Raw genomic sequence first — 18,929 nt, 5'->3', positions numbered from 1 at the left:
TTCTTGGACAAGTGTTTCTGACATTGATTAAAACACTGACTTGTTGTGCTGCTTTTAGGATGAAACACTCACCTATAGGTACTATATTGGTGTTACTGAATAAGAAAGTTTACTGATCTAGAGATTATCTATACTCAAAGTGAGTATAAGTTAGATTTGTGTTATTATACAGTTCAATAAACTGTTAATCCAAAAGCTTGATTAGTTATCAACATTGAAAATGAAATTAGGTATTTGAAAATTGTCGACATGGTCCTTGAAGGTCCTTGAAAAGTCCTTGAAATTTGTATCAGAGAAACTGCATGAACCCTGTATTTACGACATCTGATTGAGTTAAGCAGAGACTGTATATGAATTTTGCAGCTGAGGTTTTATAAAATGTGTGTTATGTGAATTATGCATACATGTAAAAGGTTTGAGTAACATTTCAAAAACTATTTTTGTTAACTTTTTGTATGTGCGATTTGTCAGGTTGAGCCAAGTTGTAAGTGAAGTAATTTCTGAATGTCTATTTCTACTAAGTCAAGTTCAAATTTGCATCTGAAAGTGGACCAACATGGCTCAGAATGCATCTGAGAGCATGTACAACCCTAGAGCTGCAGGGGGCATAAGAGTCCCAGCCAAAGGATTTGTTTTGCCCCAGGAGTTTCAGGCAAAATGATTATTGGCCACTTTCACCCATGTATATTAATACACAATTTATGTTAGTTCTCTGTACTTTAAAATATGTTTATTTTAAATAAATGAGTACTGCTAATAACTAATCATAACAGAAATATGGGTTCTACATTAATGTTGACTTTATACACCAACTGTTATTTTATCAACAATACAAAAAAGTTAAAAAAAGATGTACGCGAAAAAACTTTTGCTTGTACCTAAACATCAGTTATAAACCTACTTGTGCCATGATGGTGTTTCTTAGTAAAGTGGTCAACTCAGGCAATCCGGTTCAGCAAAGTTGTCATTATGCCACATGTAGATGCCCAATACCCTTCCGCATTGGCCATGCTAGCGACATTGGCCATGCTAGCTGGCGACAACTAACTGCCTGTGCGCTCAATCATCTAGCAGGGAATGACTGCTAAACCATAGGTTAATGCTTAATGAATTTACTCGCTAAATGATGACTACAAGGTGAATTCAATTGAAACCATGTTAACAAGAGTAAAAAATAAAACGGTGTTTCATATTCTATCATTAGGAGGGAGATGATATTGTGATAACTACAACCAGCTATGACTCCTGGCAGGCAGAAACAAGAAAGATCAGAATGATTTCAAAAGATGGATTAATCTTGACCCTGAATGCATCTCTAACCTATTCACACATTGGTGAGAGAGTTAAAACATACAAAAACCAACAAGTAGTAATGATGCTGAGGAGACATTGGATTTATAGCATGAACATTGCTGCAATTTTGGGTTTTTTTTGGTTATTTTTTTGTTATGTATTTAATTTCATGTTAGCAATTTGCGTTACAGTTTTTATTAACTAAACGTATATAATCAATACTGCTATAAGCAATACCCAATGAATATTGAAGAGATTAAACATATTCTAATGTATCGGGCACACTACAGTAACAGGAATGCAGTACACATTCTTAATATATTTTTCAGGTGAGAGTTATGGTGTACCTGGTACAGACCACAGTTACACACTGGCCAGTGATGTGGGTCTTCTGAATAGGAATATCAAGATAATTGGTGAAGATTATCCAGGCTGGTATACAGAGTCTTTTGGAGCCCGAGTTCTGGTTGGCTCAATCTGGGCAAATGATGACACTGAGTACAGAGGTGTGTTGAACTCTTTCAGCATTGCAAATCTGTATGTTAAAAAAGATGATAAAATTATATTTTTTTCTTACTGTAAATTCTGAGCTCCATATAAACCTCACCTTACTATTAATAGCACTGTCTATCAGGCACATTTTAATTAGGCTTACTTAGCACTATGCATCATATTTGAATCTGTCTTGTTCTAGTGATCCATGTATATTTAAAACATTTTGTACATTGGGATTAAAGGACATACGTTTTGGTTCTAAATGCCACTTAAACATTGAAAGGTCACAATAGCACATTATATTTCAAGACCTGAGTAGATACAAAAAAATAAATATAAAAATTGAAGTACTATTTTTTTTTTTTATTATTAAAGCAACAAAATGTGAATGATTTCAAACATCATAAAATGGTAAGGGAGGGTTAACACATACCTTTAATGGCATCTGTTTTATTAATTTAGCAATCTCTACTCATGTTGTTCAACTGCAGTTCATTCTCCATTAGGACTATTCAGGACAACATGCTTTTCATGCTTTTCTCATTTTGGAATACTGTTTTTTTTTTTTTATTTTTTTATTTGTATCTACTTGCAAGATCAAATTAACAACAACAAAGTATAACTAATTAAATTCCTTTTTTTGCACCCCCCCCCCCCCCCTCAAAGGAATTGCCAGAATCAAGGATGTTGAATTCTATCATAGCGGCCAATTTGGCTATAGTGATTACAGTGATCCAAGATATTCGGTGGCTTTCACAAATGTGGGAGAGGTTTGTGCAACGCCTTTAACAAAGTCTACTTCACAAACATTGTATTACAGTTGTTCTCAATTGCAAAACCACAATTACTGATTATTCCAGACCCTATTTAAAAACATTATCACAAACAATGCAAGTTCACACATTCTCAGAAAATGTTGTATTTCTTGTAACAAATAGGTATTTATAGACATATTTTTGGTAAATTACTAATTTAGTTAAATATTAAATCTGACTTACTAAATACATCTTTATTAGTTATTAAGCTAGGTTGTTCAAGCAAGTAGGAATATCTGGGAAAATTGTAAGTGATTAATTAGCTAATTTACAGATTAAATTCCATTAACTACCTACAGAGGGTACCAAATCAGGTGTAAAATAACCATCTCAAGATCATACTACATTCTCCATATAAACCTTCAAAGAACCTTCCCCTTACATTTTAAATCTGGGTTTGTGTTAAATGTTTTGAAAAAGGTGCTTCACAATTGAGAACAACTGTAATTCATTTTGTATAATATAACGGTTGTTTGTCAAATGTTAAATCTAAAGATGTTAATTTGTAATATGCAGCTTCTTGTATGTCACATTTTTATATTTAACAAATGCAGATAAAACATATCTGAGAGCTAATGGTTAAAAGCTCAAAGTTGTCAGTGGAATCTTACAAAATAGAAACACTTGTCATACCTTTTTTCCAGATTCCAGAGAATGATGATTTGTCCTATGTAAAAGGCTGTGCTTTCCATCATGGCTTCTCACCTGCTATAGGTGTCTTTGGAACTCATGGACTCAATATTGAAGACAATATTATATATTTTACTGCTGGTGATGGTAAAGAAAAAAAGAGAGAGATATACATTTTTTCAAGTACATTTTTCTTGTTATAGTCTCTTTATTTACTCCACATTTGTGGAGACAGATTGTAATGCTTATCACTGTGTGTTAATTATTCATATATCTTAAGCTTTCTTTTTGCCAGTGTTTATTTCAACTCATTTGAAGATATTTAATATCTCATTTTGATAGTACATTTCCACGATAAACACCTTGTTTTATAAATAATATTCATAGGTATTCGGGTCGGGGGAAACAGGAACAAGATTAGGAGGAATTTGGTAGCTTTGACTGTTTGGCCCGGTGCCTGGCATGGGAGAGAGGAATCTAACAACATCGAATGGCATGCTGCAATTAAGGTGGCTGTCTGACACTGACTCAAAATGTGCATTCATAGATGGATCTGCTTTTACGAAACTGGCTATTTTAAACTCAGATGTCAATATATTGGTCAGGTCTTTTTAAATTATTCTTCTGATTCAAAGACAGTATAGATAATTGTTTTTGTTGTCTAAAACATGAAGTAAACTAAATTAACAAAAAAAGTAATAGTATATACCACTGTGGCATGATAAAAGTTATTTGATAATTAGATTTTGGTTTATTTTCAAATTTAAGATTTTTTTCTTTTTTTTTTTTTTAAATGATATGTTGACGTTGGTAAACTAACCCCTGTTTATTCCTGATGTAAAGTGCCAATTTTGAATAAACACAGTAAAACGCAAGCACAAGGCTCAGTGTTACTGCTTAACATTTTATTATATTGTCCCCCAAGTGTTGTGATTCAAAGACTGTGCTCGGCCTGACACAAATTGATTAGCACTTGACAATTGATGGAATGTGGGACACAGAGAGGGCTAATAAGCAGAAGTAACTAACAACCTTATTTGTAAACAGCATTGTGCCTGTGCTTGCGTTTTCTGTAACTTTGAAGTTTTTTTTTTTAAATTGCATGACTTCACAAAAAAAAAAAATTCGTAAAAATACATTGATTTTTTTAATAATATAACCTTCATACTTCATAATTGAATTAATTAAATGTGCTTTAGTTTTGAATGTGGAGCTATTATTGTAGTTGTGATTTGTCTTTCTGGGTGCCAGCTATGAGCTCTCTCAACAAACAGAATAGACTAAACTATCAACCTGGTTCAGGCTGGAAAAGGTCTGCATGGAAAATTATTTGTACAGCAGAAAGGTTTCTTGTGATTTCACTATTTTACATCATTATTTTCTGTTGCATTCAGTTTGTTTCTTTCAAATTTATTAAAGCAGATAAACAATGTCTCATTCTTTTCCCCCAGATCAATGAAGGTCAAAACAATGTACTTCAGGATAATATTGTAGCTGGGTTTGAGAGAGTTGGATACCACATTGATGGTGAACCATGCCCAGGTAATTAACCACAAAGATCTCATACTTTTTTTTTTATTTTTTTTTTATCACAATTGACTTAATGTAACACGTGTTATAGTTTTCAAGGAAGGATTTTGATATGTAAGGACTATTCTTATAAATGGTCTGCAGTCGAGGGACTTTCTTTCCATCTGCCTTTACGGACAAATACTAAAGAACACAAAAAAGTTGTTGGTAGCTTTTTTTAGAGCTGGAAATGTATTTGTTACACAAATGCACAAATGACTAATTCTGATCTGTTTACAGGTACATCAAATCCAGCTGAAGCTTGGCACAACAATGAGGCCCACGGGGGTCTGTTTGGGGTGTACATGAATAAAGATGGCATTGCTGATTGCTCCTATCTTCAGGGATTTACCATTTGGAAATGCTGGGATTATGGAATCTATTTCCAGGTAATACTTTTGTTTTGAATTATAATGGGTATTAGATTACACACTCTTCTAATTTGATTTTCTAACATTTACTTCCAGTGAAGCAGCAAATAGTAGAGTCGTGTGTATGTACTGAAGTTATTCCATTACTCTTGATTTTCAGACATACACTAGTGTGCACATCTCGAATGTCACACTAGTAGACAATGGAATGGGAATTATACCATTTATCTATGAACCTCCTTCTTTATCACACATGTACTCCAACAAAACTGTTCAGATTGAGGTAAGAAATATATTTCTTTGAATCTAAGACCTGTCCGAAGCTCAGTTAAAAAAATAAAATAAAATAATATAATGATTTGGGAATGTCCTGAATGTACAAGATTTTATTTATTTGTTTGGTAAGTTTAAAGTCTGTGCTCTTCTCCCTTTTTTCTGTAGAAATCCCTGATTGTAGGAAATAGCCCAAACTTTGATTGTTCAGATGTAGTAAAGAATGAGGATCCAAACATCAAATTAAGTTCTTCGCATAGGAGCCCCAGGCCTCCTACAGGTATTGTCCTACATGTTCTTTTAAGGATATTTGGGTGTTTCTTTCTTTGAAAGATTGTAACTCTTACCGATATTTTTTAATTTCTTATTGAATTGCTCTGAAAATCTGTATGAAACACTTGACAGGATTTTCAAAAGGTTGTAAATGATAACTCCACAGTTAATAAAGAAATCTGTATGTATCATTGATTTTGACATTTTCAAGCGTCGCTGTGCCTATTTTGATATTAAATAATCGTCCTAATGTGATTCCAAAATTATGTTGATTTACAAAATAATGTTAATATCTTAACAAGCTTCTTGGGACTATTTATTTTGTTTCTGTGAGACTTTGAAAGCAAATCCTTGTTAATTGTCAGAATTTATCAGGAGTTAATTTGCACTTGAAAAAGGAGGGTTTTAATTAACAAAACATTATATAACTCATCTTGAACCAAATTTAACAGACCACAGCTGATACAGAAAGAGTGAGAGTGTACAGGACCAGAGTTAATTTCTTACAGACAACCTAGATAATTCAATATTTGTAGTTATGAAAATGTTTTAGCCTTTTCTATACCTGCGGTTATGAAGGAGATTTATTCACTTGTTTTAATCATTTGTAACCTTACGGAACATTTGTTGTATTGCAAAATTATATACCATTATTTGTACGAAGTGTAATTTCACAAGAAATTATCAATGCAACTGTAGCCTGTTTGAAATCTGCATAAGTACATTATATGACAGCTGACCTCTACTGTAGATTTTATTTGAATTATGCAACTAAAATCTTGCTATAGAAAATGGCATATTACTATAAAGTTTCCTTAGGTGATTGCGGATTTGCAATGCGTCCTTGGCTTTATACACATATGTCTTATCCACACAAGAATGAAGAACTGCATGCAAGGCCACACCAATCCACTAGGAATGTGATCGAGATCATTGACATGGAATTTGCTTTAACATATTTGTAGTGTTACCACACTTTATTTACAATGTACACTTTCACGTTCACACGTTTGTATGCATATAAAATGTTTTGTAAATGTATTGCAAGTGTACATTGGCTACTTCTAATCATGTTGAGTTTATTTATTGTGGAGGCGAGCAAAGAGTACCACAGAAAATGCATGATTAAAAGATTTACTGAACAATTAATTATAAACAAATTGTGTATTGGGTAGGGAGTTCTATTGTAATTTTAAAAGCTTAAAAAATGTAATTATTTGTAGCCTACAATCGTACATACTAAAATACAGACAAAAGTAAAATAAATTCCAACAATTCACAAAAAAAAAATTCCAACCAATATACACAGATGGCTTACAGTATTTTGTTTTCCTTTTAACCAAAAAAAGATTGCAAAATGCACATTAAAAGAGTTTTATATAGTAAGCTGAGGCAAAATATCTCGCCAAAAGAGGATAAATGACTAATGGTGTTTATTTATTATTTATTTGTATATATTTTTTATCCGTGCTGTACAATCTTTACCTGCGTGCCAGATAATCGTAAATCAGCATTTTATATGTGAATTGTTCTACATAAATGTACATTCTGGATGACAAAATATACAATTTTAAAGGAAGTAAGAAATAATATACAACGTAGATATTCCCATTAGTTTTTTGTTTCCATTTGGCTGTTGCTCGCTGGTTCCCCTTAGCTAGTTGTTGAGACAGGAAGTGACCTGCAATAATTAAGATTTAAACAAGAATTGCGTTCATTAACGACCTCATTAACTCAATTTCAAAGCATGAACAGATTGATTTAATTAACACATTTAGTTTGAGAGTCACTTGCTACTAAAGCTCTTGTTACTATACCACAAGTTCGATACAATAACACTGGTTTTTGAATAATGGTGAGTGAATGAAAAAGTTTATAAACAATGATTGTGCGCAAAACACCCGCTGTACTTTTTTTAAAAAAAAAACTACATCTTCTATACAAATAAAAAGGGGGGTTACTTGTTTTTAAAAAGCTTGGGCTTTAAGCTCCAAAGTCTTAGCAAAACTCAATCTAACGAAACCCAACATTTTAAATACAAATCTGATCTCAGTGAATACATGAATATACTACAAATGGTATGTCTTTTGATTGGAAGGATTTACATTAGAGTGGTAAGATTATAATCTTCAGTGTAGTGAAAGCTAAATGAATCATTCATATTGCAACATGCATGCCGTAGCTTGGTTTGAAGCTCACTGAACTGATTTTTATGCACCTGGTACTTATTCACAGATCACTTGACTAGTGCAAATCATCTGATGCGTTCCAGAACAGAGTTTTAACCCTTTAATTTACTACACTAAAATCTTATCCTTACCTCTCTCCTGTTTAACCACTACAACCTTGCTGTGTGTTTCCTTCACAGGAGGCAGAACTGGAATTTGTTGGCCCACCTTTTCCTCGGCACACAATCATGCACCAGAAACACCTCATGCTGGATTGATGAGCTACAATGCCATCAGTGGACTTATGACCGTAACAGGTCATTTAAATATGTGTTCTATTTGAGCACTTTTGCTTTTATCTGAAACATTTTCTTTTTTTTTATTAAGAAATGGAATAAAATAAATAAAGCTGCATGAAAATGCTGTAATGTGGCCTCAAATTGTTGCCATCACAGTTTCCAGTCACTATCAATTTGTAATATGTGTTTCTTTATCAGGTAGTGCTCAGAAGACACAGGAAAATTGTATAGATATCCATGAGAGAAAGGTTAAACAATATTAATGTTTGTGTTTTCATTTTGTTTTTCTGTTTAAGATTCCACATTTGTTGGATTTAAGAGCGTCTGCTCAGGACAGATTAATGTGATGTTTATTACCAATCCTAGCAATGAAGATTTACAGCACCCAGTACATGTAAAGGGAATAACAATGGTTAATGGAAGCGAAAATGCTATGGTTTTCATACATAGACCAGATGTTAAGTAAGTATTTATTTATTTTCTTAATATCCAATTTCTTAATTACCCCTGAAATGAATGCAAGTCAAGATGATAATAATTTTTAAAAAATCACAATTCTTCTGTTGATGTTTCTTTGCTTGTTTGCACTTTGAAATTGGAATATGCAGATATCTGAAAAGAAAATGTCATAGATGAAAAGCTGCTGCTGCTTCCTGGTTACAGCCTAATGATTTGAAGTGCTCTACTTCAAATTTACTCCAATAGTTTTGCTGAATTCTGACCAATGTGAACTTCATAAGTACCAGGATAGAGTTGTATTTCAAATATTTGCAAATCTTAGATTTGCATAAAAAAAAAAAAAAAAAAAAAAAAAACAAGTAAAATGTTAACCAGTAAGAATGCATACTATATTTAAAGTATGTTGTTCATAAACATTCTGAACATGCAGTACTGGCTATTTTTCCCCACACAGCATGGTGAACCCTTCGGACTGTGTTGATATGGATTGTGATGCTAAAAAGAAAACGATGCTCAAAGATCTGGATGGCTCCTTCCTGGGTGGGATAGGGGCTGTTGTTCCCCAGTCTGAGTTTGAGTGGAATGGAGACAAACGGCATGGTCTTGGGGATTACAGAATTCCTTCTGTAATGCTCACTGATCTCAATGGAGGACGTATTCCTGTTAAACAAATTGCACCAAACAAAGGTTGGTACATTTTGATTTGAAAGATCTGCAAAAAAAATAAAAATAAAATGCACATTTAATAAATATGACATGTTTTAATATAGCTATTATGTAAAATGTCATTGTTGAATATGAGTAATTTCCATTTAAAAGAAAAAAAAAAAAAACACTTTCATTAAGTTGATGAAGTGTTCTTGGATGTGGAAATTCACCTAATAGCTGAATCATTCACAATGTTTCCTCACTTTTTTTCATAACTACAGGGATAATCAGGGACTCCAAATGTACATACGTGCCAAGCTGGCAGAGCTACAAGTGCCTATCTCTTGACTATGAGATGTTGGTTATAGAGAGTATGGATTCTGACACGGAGACCAGACGCCTATCTCCAGTGGCAGTGCTTGGTGATGGGTACATAGATCTTATAAATGGTGAAGCATTATTAGACTTTTTCTTTTTTTTTTTCTTCTCAAAACTTTAAACTACCGCTGCTTTGAAGCTGTGTGACTGATCAGGTTCTGACTTGGTAAGTAATAAGCTGGATACATTGGCTGTCTGATGCTGAAAACTTTTTGCAGCTGCATCCTTGCAATTGGCGCCATGACTCATTTTTTGATAAAACCTTTCGAAATCTTCTTCCTGGGAAATGGTGAAGCGATTGATCTGAAACTCGGCATATCTCATCAGCATCCAAACCTGCATCAAGTTTGCGAAGCAGAAGTTGCTGTGATAAATTTTAACGTCACAAATCTTATCGAAACGCGCCCCTAACAACAAACTGCTGCTGTTTGAAAACTGTTTGTCTAGCAAACTCCAAACTAGTTCAAACTTAGTTTCAAACTTGTCCCAGTAACAATGGGATACAAATATGTGAAAATGGTGATGTTTTATAAAACAAGATGGCCACCCGTTATACGTTTAAATTTGAAATTTAAACATGTGTCAGATGTCAAACTATTTACTTTACTAACTCCAAACTTCACAAGCATCATCCTTGACATTGTAGCAATTCAACTGACTTTTTAACAAAATGGTGTTGACCTGAATCCAAAGTGGCTGTTTGATGCATTTTTTTTAAATAAACTTGCTTCTTCCACTAATTGCTTAAGTGTTTGGTACTGGCATTGGGGCTTGGAAGCTGTAAAACTGCCTGGCAGTTCTAGTTATTATTATTATTATTATTATTATTACAGGGCCTGATCCATATTATAAAGTGAATTAAATGTTGTACACTGCCTTAACATGATACAACATTAACTCTCATTAACTTACTGCTAAAGACATTATTCTTCCACAAATGTAAGTTGAAATACAGATGTTGGATTACACAGTTTTACAGCATGGAAACTCATTGACAAGAGGCAAACTTTAAATGATATTGTTAAGTGCATTTGCCTATTAAGTAGAATTGCTTACTACTATGTTTTTTTTGTTTGTTTGTTTTTGTTTAATTACAGGTCCTCAAGACCATGGTTGGTGTGCTGGATATACCTGTCAGAAAAGAGTCTCTTTGTTCCATAGCATTGTGGCAACAAATAAGTCTTATGACATTTACTTTACTAGTACCAGCCCCCAGAACCTTCGCTTAATGTTACTCAGTGCTGATAGCAGCAAGGTAAGTTACAAGTTAATGCAACCTGTTACCTTGTCAATATGCCAGGTGCCTTAGAATCCATCCATTGTGCATTATGTTTGTTACTGTAATAGATTTATGATTTGTATATTGTTGTATGTTTGTGTTCTGTGTCTCCTGCTGTTTTGTTTTTCAAAAAAGCATTTGACACCTACAGAGCTCATATTTTCATGGATTTTGGTACTTCTGAGAAATGTAATACAGTTGGTAACGAATAACTTGATAGTGCTTAATTGCGCAAAATTTTGACAAATGCAAAACATGAAGCAATCAATGAAGGCAATTGTGTTGCATTGTGCCATATCCTCAGAGTACATGCTGGGCAGCAGCAAAAATGTGTGAATTTAGACCATTATCAACTGTGTTAGTGCCTTGCCCTGTGACCAAAATTGGGCCCTTGAAGCTTATGATTCATTATTTGGTTCTATTCTTTGTAAAATTAACTTGTGTTTTTCTCCTTTAAAAAAAAAAAAAAAAAAAAAAAAAAAAAAAAAAACTTAAGGTTGTGGGCCAAATATTCAAATGCATTGCGTGTGTCACAAGGGGAGTTGTAGAGATTTTTTCCCACAAGTCCTTTTTCAGAAAAAAAGTTGCTCTTTTGAGTGCGATTCAAAATAGATGCTGCATTGAAAAACATGGGTTGGCAAGTTGTTCTACTATCGCAAGTGCTTTTCTCTCAAATTTGGGGGAGGTTTCATAAATAATCTAGCAAGTTCACTACCACAAGATAAATTGAAATGTTAATTTGCTCGCAAATCACTATGTTGCATGGAAATCGCTTAAGACTGGTTACAAGAGGTATTTCAGGACAATCTGTATTTCCAGTTATAGAGTGAATATGGCTTTCAGACAGCTATATTTGCAAATGCTAGCAGAGCAAAAGAAAAAGAGGAAATTTTGCGCGATCAGAATATTCAGACAACAAATAACATTCCTTGACTTGCCTACTGAAAAAGTCCTTAATCGTTTTATACTTTGATAAAAAATAATAACATTTGGGTTTATTTCCAACTCAAACATTTAATTTATTTTAAAATTGAATTTTAAATAATACTAATGCTTAATTTGTAAAGAAACAGGTGCCGGGGCACAAGCAATGGCAATAATACCATCCTTAAGAAGCGCACATTCAGAATCATAACAAGTTTATTTCAAAGAGTATTGTACTTACTAGTTTAGATTTTATAAACACGTATTCTACTCACATGAACAGGCACTCGGAACACAGGCAAAACACTGGACAGAAACACAAATATACACATTTATATATATATATATATATATATATATATATATATATATATATATATATATATATATATATATATATATATATATATATATATACTCTGTGTGTGTGTGTGTGTGTGTGTGTGTGTGTGTGTATATATATAATATATATATATATATATATATATATATATATATATATATATATATATATATATATACACACACACTGAGCATCAAAAGAAAGTCATCACTTATATTTGAACATCAAAAGAAATCTGTCACTTATATTTGGATAAAATTTACCAATGTTCTGTTTTAGAGCAGGTACAGTGATTTTTTTATTGTGCTGATTAACAATTGACATCACGAAGATGCTGCAAAATGATATGTCGCTCTTAGGCAGGTGTTCTGACTCTTGGTCTCCCAGTTTGTGGCCTGTCATTTACAGAGTGTGTCTGGTTATACCGTCTCGCCAGGTTTGAAATTGCTGGTTGTGAACACCTAAGACGGCAAGCCACAGTACTCTGCCCTAGTCCAGCCTCCAACATACCAATAGCATGATCGCGCTGCTCTCATGACAGACGTGGAATCTAGATTTTTTTTTTTTCTGTGATTTTTTAAATTGCTTTTAGTCAAGCTTTTAGGTTTCACTCATTTGTGATTTTATGCAAAACATTCAAAACGCAAGCAGATTTGCGTCAAAGACCTTTGAATATTTGCCCCTGTATCTTCAATTATTTTCAATTATCTTATTTATCTTACCCAGGTTGTTCGTGTTGCAGTTTTTTATTCCAGTCCTCAGCGTTTAGATGTCTATGTTGAAAACAAATTGGTTGCTCCGACAAATGCTGATTGGAACAGTGACAACACTGACTACACATTAAAGGAGCCTACTTCACCTGGTAAGTAACCCAAACAAAACAGGTGAATCAGTTTCACAAGCTAGCTCATCAGTCCAAGAAGTGAATACAATATTATTCTGCGAGTTATGAATGTTTCAAATTTGATATACAGTGAAATTTGATTTCAGAAACAATCTTTGTGTTTCAATAGTTCTTCTGTTTAACACAAAGAGCTGTCTCTTTCCATTTTATATACGTGTCCAGACTTTTATTTTCTTTTTGTCTCCACAGATCAATACATTCCACAAATGAAGTCTGAAGTCTACGGATCAAACTACTTTGACAATACCTATAAAATGCTCAATATTTTAGTTAGAGGCTCAACTCCAGTTGAAATCCGCACATCTCCACTTCTTTTCATTTCCTTTCAAATGCCTGCCATGACCATTGACAAATTCTACGGAGATAGCCTTATCAAGAACCTTGCAATCTTCCTTAAGATACCTGCAAACAAGATTCGCATCACTAAGATTGTACGGGAAAACAGGCGCAGAAAACGTGCCACTGGTCTTACCGTTAAAGTACAGATTGCTGAGCCACCAGCTCAGCAGTTAAGCAACAGCACCAGTCCAGGTAAGGGGTCCTTCATTATAGTGAATTGGTTTTAATTTATTCCTTCCTGGTTCTAGTGAAAGCAACTCCAGCTCACGTAGTACAGTACGTGGGATATATTCAGTCACAATTCCTGTAGCAATATTTAATCCAGTTTCCAGTCATAAAAGGACAACCCCCAAACACAACGCTGTATTGGCAAAAGAGTCAAGAACTAATGCCACCCTTTACACATTTCAATAGGAGAATACAATGATTTCCAGAAAGGAGGAATGGCAATACATTTTAATAAATAAGATAAAAAGATCAGCATCAGATGTTCTAAATAATTATTTTACTAATAGATAAGATTCAAGCTTGCACTGCCTGTGTTCAAAATATTTTTATATAAAACATATATATAATGAAAAACAGAGCGAGGTTGGAATTTAACTGTTGACTACAGGTTTGCAACACGGTACCACCTGTTGTCTTTTATGAATACACAAAATCCTTCCTATAAATCAAATATGGAGGAAGGTTGCAGGTAAGATCATTTGGGGCAAATGCAGGCATTGCAGATTTTTAAAAAATTAATCTTTACCACTCATTGCTACAACTCTACACACATTATAATTCCTATTTTTAAAACATGAAATACCTGGCAACATCATTTGTGACACTAGATTAGCAGATAATGACCATAACAATGTTCTGCACATTGTTCATTGAAAGCCTGTCCCTTGTAATATCTACAGTAGAAGCAGTAATTCTTTGGAAAAAACGTATATTAATTAAATCACCTTATCAAGTACCTCAAGTCTAGGATTTTGGAATGAGATTTATTTCATGAAGAATATTTCAAGTTGTTCCTAAAATAATGACAAAGTGAATGATACAGTATGCTGTTTATGAATCCAAAATGGCAAGGAAACCCACTTATGGCTTTTAATAAAAACATTAAATGCGGGCAACATAGTGCATGGGGAGAGACAACGTACTGTTCTGGCTTGTTAATACGACCTTCGCCTTAACATATTCTTCATGGCTTTGGGATGGAATGGGGAAAGCACAAATTATTAGGTAGACAAAATTAAAAGATTAATTGTACATGAAGACAACTATGTTATTTATGCTTTTATTCCACAGGCCAACTTGATTTCAAGAACCTGCAAGAAATTTCTAATAACATTGGGCAAATGGCTCTTACTGGAAAACTTAGCAGTGCCATTGGGTTCAATGTTTCATCTGTAGCAATTTCCAAGCCAGTACTTTCAACGAGTGACCCACAATGGAGCCAGGTGTGAAGCTTATCCAAATTACACCAATTGGTTTGGAGTAGGGGGAGGAGTTGTATACCCATACTGTATAACTATTAGATTTACTGTATACAAATATTGTACTGTATATGTTTTTTGTTTTTTTTTCCAGATGGCTGCACAGCCTTCTCAAAGAACCGATGAAGCTGGAGAGTATGTTTCAACTCTTACACGCCTGGTAGTTGTCACAGAGCCGGTAGCTGGGCAGAAAGGACAGAATTTTACCCAACAGCCATCCATAATGGCTGTGGATGCTAATGTAAGTTGTACTGTACATCCCTATGATTTGTGATGCATGATGTATCTATGATCTTTTGTACCTTTATTTAAAACATGGATTGAATACTGTTTGTGAGAATGAAAACAGTTTGCTTTATAAAACTGTTAATAGGGTTCAGAAATGTGTACATTTTCAAACTGATTCCACTAGAGGGAGACCAGAAGACGTTGTAATCTAGTGAGAGTCTCCAGATTTTGGACGAATAATAAATATCAAAAACATAAAACAAAGGCATGACAAGAGACTTTTAGTATGGTAGAAGTTACAGTCAGTATGCCAAACAAATAACTAATCATAACAGGGTTTGATTTGCAAGACTCACTAAAGGCTTAACTTGTTTTACCCATTTATTTACCCATCATGCCATTTCCTCATCTATAGGACAATTGTGTGTGTGTAGGCATTACTAAACTCACACTTACAGCAAAACTTACAAACCCAGAAAACCAGGATATTTCCGGACTAAATGGAACAACCACTATCCCCTTCAATGGCTGCTGGGCTAATTACACAGACCTGTCCCTTAGTATCAGTGGTAAGTACACTATAGTTGTTTTCAAATACAAACTGGTTTCATGACTAACCATCAGCCCACCACATCAAGTGTATGTGCAATTGTATGGCATGATGGGCCCTCTTCACAAATTATTGAAAGATCATTGTTCTATTTTTATTAAATATATAAAGTTTGATATTCATAAAACTGGTGTTAAAAGAACAGACAACATCTACCTAAACATGAAGCTGTATTCTTACTGGATCATCAAAACACACTTTAAAACACACACACACACACACACACACACACACACACACACACACACACACACACACACACACACACATATACACACACACACACACACACACACACACACACACACACACACACACACATATATATATATATAGCTTTGTCTTCTGACTTTTGGTACTATGTTATTAGCTTCAATAGTGCAAAATGACCAATTGAAATCACAGCCACCCTATGCTTAAAAAGATGCAGACTAATAATTTTTTTTTTCTTATAGGGACAGACCTGATGCTTGCATTCACACTGAACAACGTCAAAGCACAATCTAAGTCATTCTCTGTAAAAGCCAATACAGCTCCAACAGCAACACCAACAGCTAATACTGGAGCATTTGGATCCAGCAATGCTTTCAAAACAGAGGCTCTTTATGTAATTTCCATTATTTATTCTTTAAAGCTAATACTGTGTATATTATTACTTCACCCTTCTGACTTTGTTTTTTTTCTCCACTGTATAACAATACCTTAAGTATATAAACATTAATGTTGCACAAAGATGTTACTAAATGTTCTACAAACATAGCACTCCTGGAATATTTGGAATATTCCAAAAACTTGAGTGTTATTTGGGTTAACTTTTGGGAGATATGCAAAAGTCTGGGCAACTGAACTTGAACTTTAGCACTGACTGAAAGATTACAGTTTATACAATTTGAATCAGAAATCCACACTACTATCCAGAAAATAAAATCACTATATTAAGGTTAAGTTAAGGGAATTATTATATATAGTTATTGACTAGTTACCAGAAAATAGATACAGTAATATGTGTGCAATTTCTATTGTATTTCACATATGTTAACAATTGTTTAAAATATATCTTTAAGTTGACTATATAGATGCTAGTGTAATATATTGTAATAGTATATGTAGCATGTGATTTCATATTGTACTGTAGCATTTCCCTAGCGTTAAATTTAATAAATGTTTTTTCAGTCTTCAGAACTCCTTGTTCTTATTCAATGACACATTAAAAAATATGAATTATATAATAATAATAATAATAATAATAATAATAATAATTAGAACTGCCAGGCAGTTAATAATAATAATAATAATAATAATAATAATAATAATAATAATAATAATAATAATAATAACTAGAACTGCCAGCCAGTTTTATGGCTTCCAAGCCCCTGTAACCATACCAGTAGAAGCGAGTTGAGTTCTCAATTTGCCAAGTTTGAAATCAGCAACCTCTAGTTCCCCAGAAGTGTTTTTTTTTTTTTTTTTTTCAAAGAAGCGTCATGTGGCCATTTTGTTGACACACAAACATTAAGTTTTTAGTTTTTTAGTGTGTGTGTGCTTTTTTTTTTATACACATTACTATTTAGATGTTGGCTGATCCCTCTCTTCAAGCAGACTTGCATTTTAAATTTAAATATACAAGCAGTTAATATTAATATAGTTAAAATTTGTTTTATCAAGATTGGACCAAAACATTACTCTAAATCTCAATGAAAACACAAGCCATATTTTTTTTTTTAATTAATCTTTGTGGCAATGGTTGCGATGCTGGCTCCGGGGATCAACCACAGTGCGGTCTCCCCAGCGCATCAGCATGACAATCGTCTGGATTGAGCTAAGTAGGGTACATCTCTGGGGTCCTCAAGTAGGCACCCTCCATACTCTGTGTTTCGTCGACTAGCCCAAATCACCTCAAGAGGGCTCGACAATGACTCTGGCGTCCCAGCATCACCCCCCTCCGTCCCCCACTCAACTCAGCCCAGCTTACTTACCGGTACATCAGCGTTGCTTTCTTTCTATTGTGCTTGAGATCTCCAGCCAGAATCTCCCAACCATTTCCTGGCTTATGAACTGATTAAAGCTTCCAGCTTCTCAACTGTTGCCAAGTTGTACACAACAGACATTTGCAACACATCCAGCCACTGTAAATAGAAGTCATTTGCAGTTAAAAGATTTCCATACCTTGGAATCGTAATCTACCAGGGGATATACAGAATTAAATGACATTAATTTTCACATTAAAATTTATCACAGCAACTTCTGCTTCGTAAACTTGATGCGGTTTTGGATGCTGATGATATGCCAAGTGTCAGATCAATCGATTCACCGGTTCCCAAGAAGAAGATTTTGAAAAGTTTTATCAAAAAATCCAGCAGCGTGCCAATTGCAGGGATGCAGCAGTACAATTTTTGCAGCATCTGACAGCCAATGTATTCAGCTTGTTAATTTCAAAGTCAGAACCTGATCAGTCACACAGCTTCCAAGCAGCAGCAGTTTAAAGTAAAAAAAAATAAAAAATAAGTAATAAAAAAAAAAAATAATACTAATAATAATAAAAACAGTAAAACTTTAACAATAACAATGGACTTCCCAGCCTTTCTTGGAAGCCTAATGATAATAATAATCAAATGACCATGTACATTTCCAGTCACACAACAATGGTCTTACATATTGGGGTCTGAGGTGTATACTACAGATGAGATGCAGAAGTAAACCCGGAAATAAGGACTTCCAGGTTTCATTTACAGCAGATTGAAGGAGTTTAATAATATTTTATTATCCCAGTTAAATAAGATAAATATAAATTACTCACCAATGTTGGGGAGGCTGTAACCAAAATGGGGATTACATACATCACATTTGGGACGGCCCTAAAATATCTACATTTTGGGAGAGAATTATTTTTCTAAAGATATTCTTAAAGGCGATATACCTAAATCACCCAGGACTATTACATTATATTACTTAATCCTAATTCTAGTTCCAAAACCAGCACATTCTGGAATTATGTTTATGCTGTATTTTGACAGTAAACAAAGTACAGTATGGCAGTATCTTATGATACCTTGCTGCCTATGCTGATATTGTTTTGTATATCCATTTTAAAAATAATATTGATTGGAAATTTCTAATTTAAGGAATTACAAAACCAGCACTAGT

General features: G+C 33.8%; 1 protein-coding gene across 1 annotated transcript in view; it reads left to right on the top strand.

Annotated features, from left to right (window-relative positions):
• pkhd1l1.1 (PKHD1 like 1, tandem duplicate 1) overlaps positions 1–16,907 on the top strand; it is a 63,828-nt gene extending 46,921 nt beyond the window's left edge. Inside the window, 20 exon segments of the mRNA XM_041246753.1 lie at positions 1,205–1,334; positions 1,623–1,799; positions 2,455–2,549; positions 3,248–3,380; positions 3,621–3,742; positions 4,685–4,775; positions 5,043–5,202; positions 5,345–5,456; positions 5,615–5,726; positions 8,088–8,204; positions 8,483–8,648; positions 9,100–9,332; positions 9,575–9,742; positions 10,769–10,926; positions 12,944–13,079; positions 13,311–13,652; positions 14,760–14,911; positions 15,042–15,188; positions 15,591–15,744; positions 16,241–16,907. Of these exon segments, the coding sequence (XP_041102687.1) occupies positions 1,205–1,334; positions 1,623–1,799; positions 2,455–2,549; positions 3,248–3,380; positions 3,621–3,742; positions 4,685–4,775; positions 5,043–5,202; positions 5,345–5,456; positions 5,615–5,726; positions 8,088–8,204; positions 8,483–8,648; positions 9,100–9,332; positions 9,575–9,742; positions 10,769–10,926; positions 12,944–13,079; positions 13,311–13,652; positions 14,760–14,911; positions 15,042–15,188; positions 15,591–15,744; positions 16,241–16,491 (3,156 nt within the window). The 3' untranslated portion in view covers positions 16,492–16,907.
• Positions 16,908–18,929: the final 2,022 nt, after the last annotated feature.

This window comes from Polyodon spathula, chromosome 4 (genome assembly GCF_017654505.1).
Source record: "Polyodon spathula isolate WHYD16114869_AA chromosome 4, ASM1765450v1, whole genome shotgun sequence".
NCBI classification, from domain to species: domain Eukaryota; kingdom Metazoa; phylum Chordata; class Actinopteri; order Acipenseriformes; family Polyodontidae; genus Polyodon; species Polyodon spathula.
This window is presented reverse-complemented; position numbering and strand designations above follow the sequence as displayed.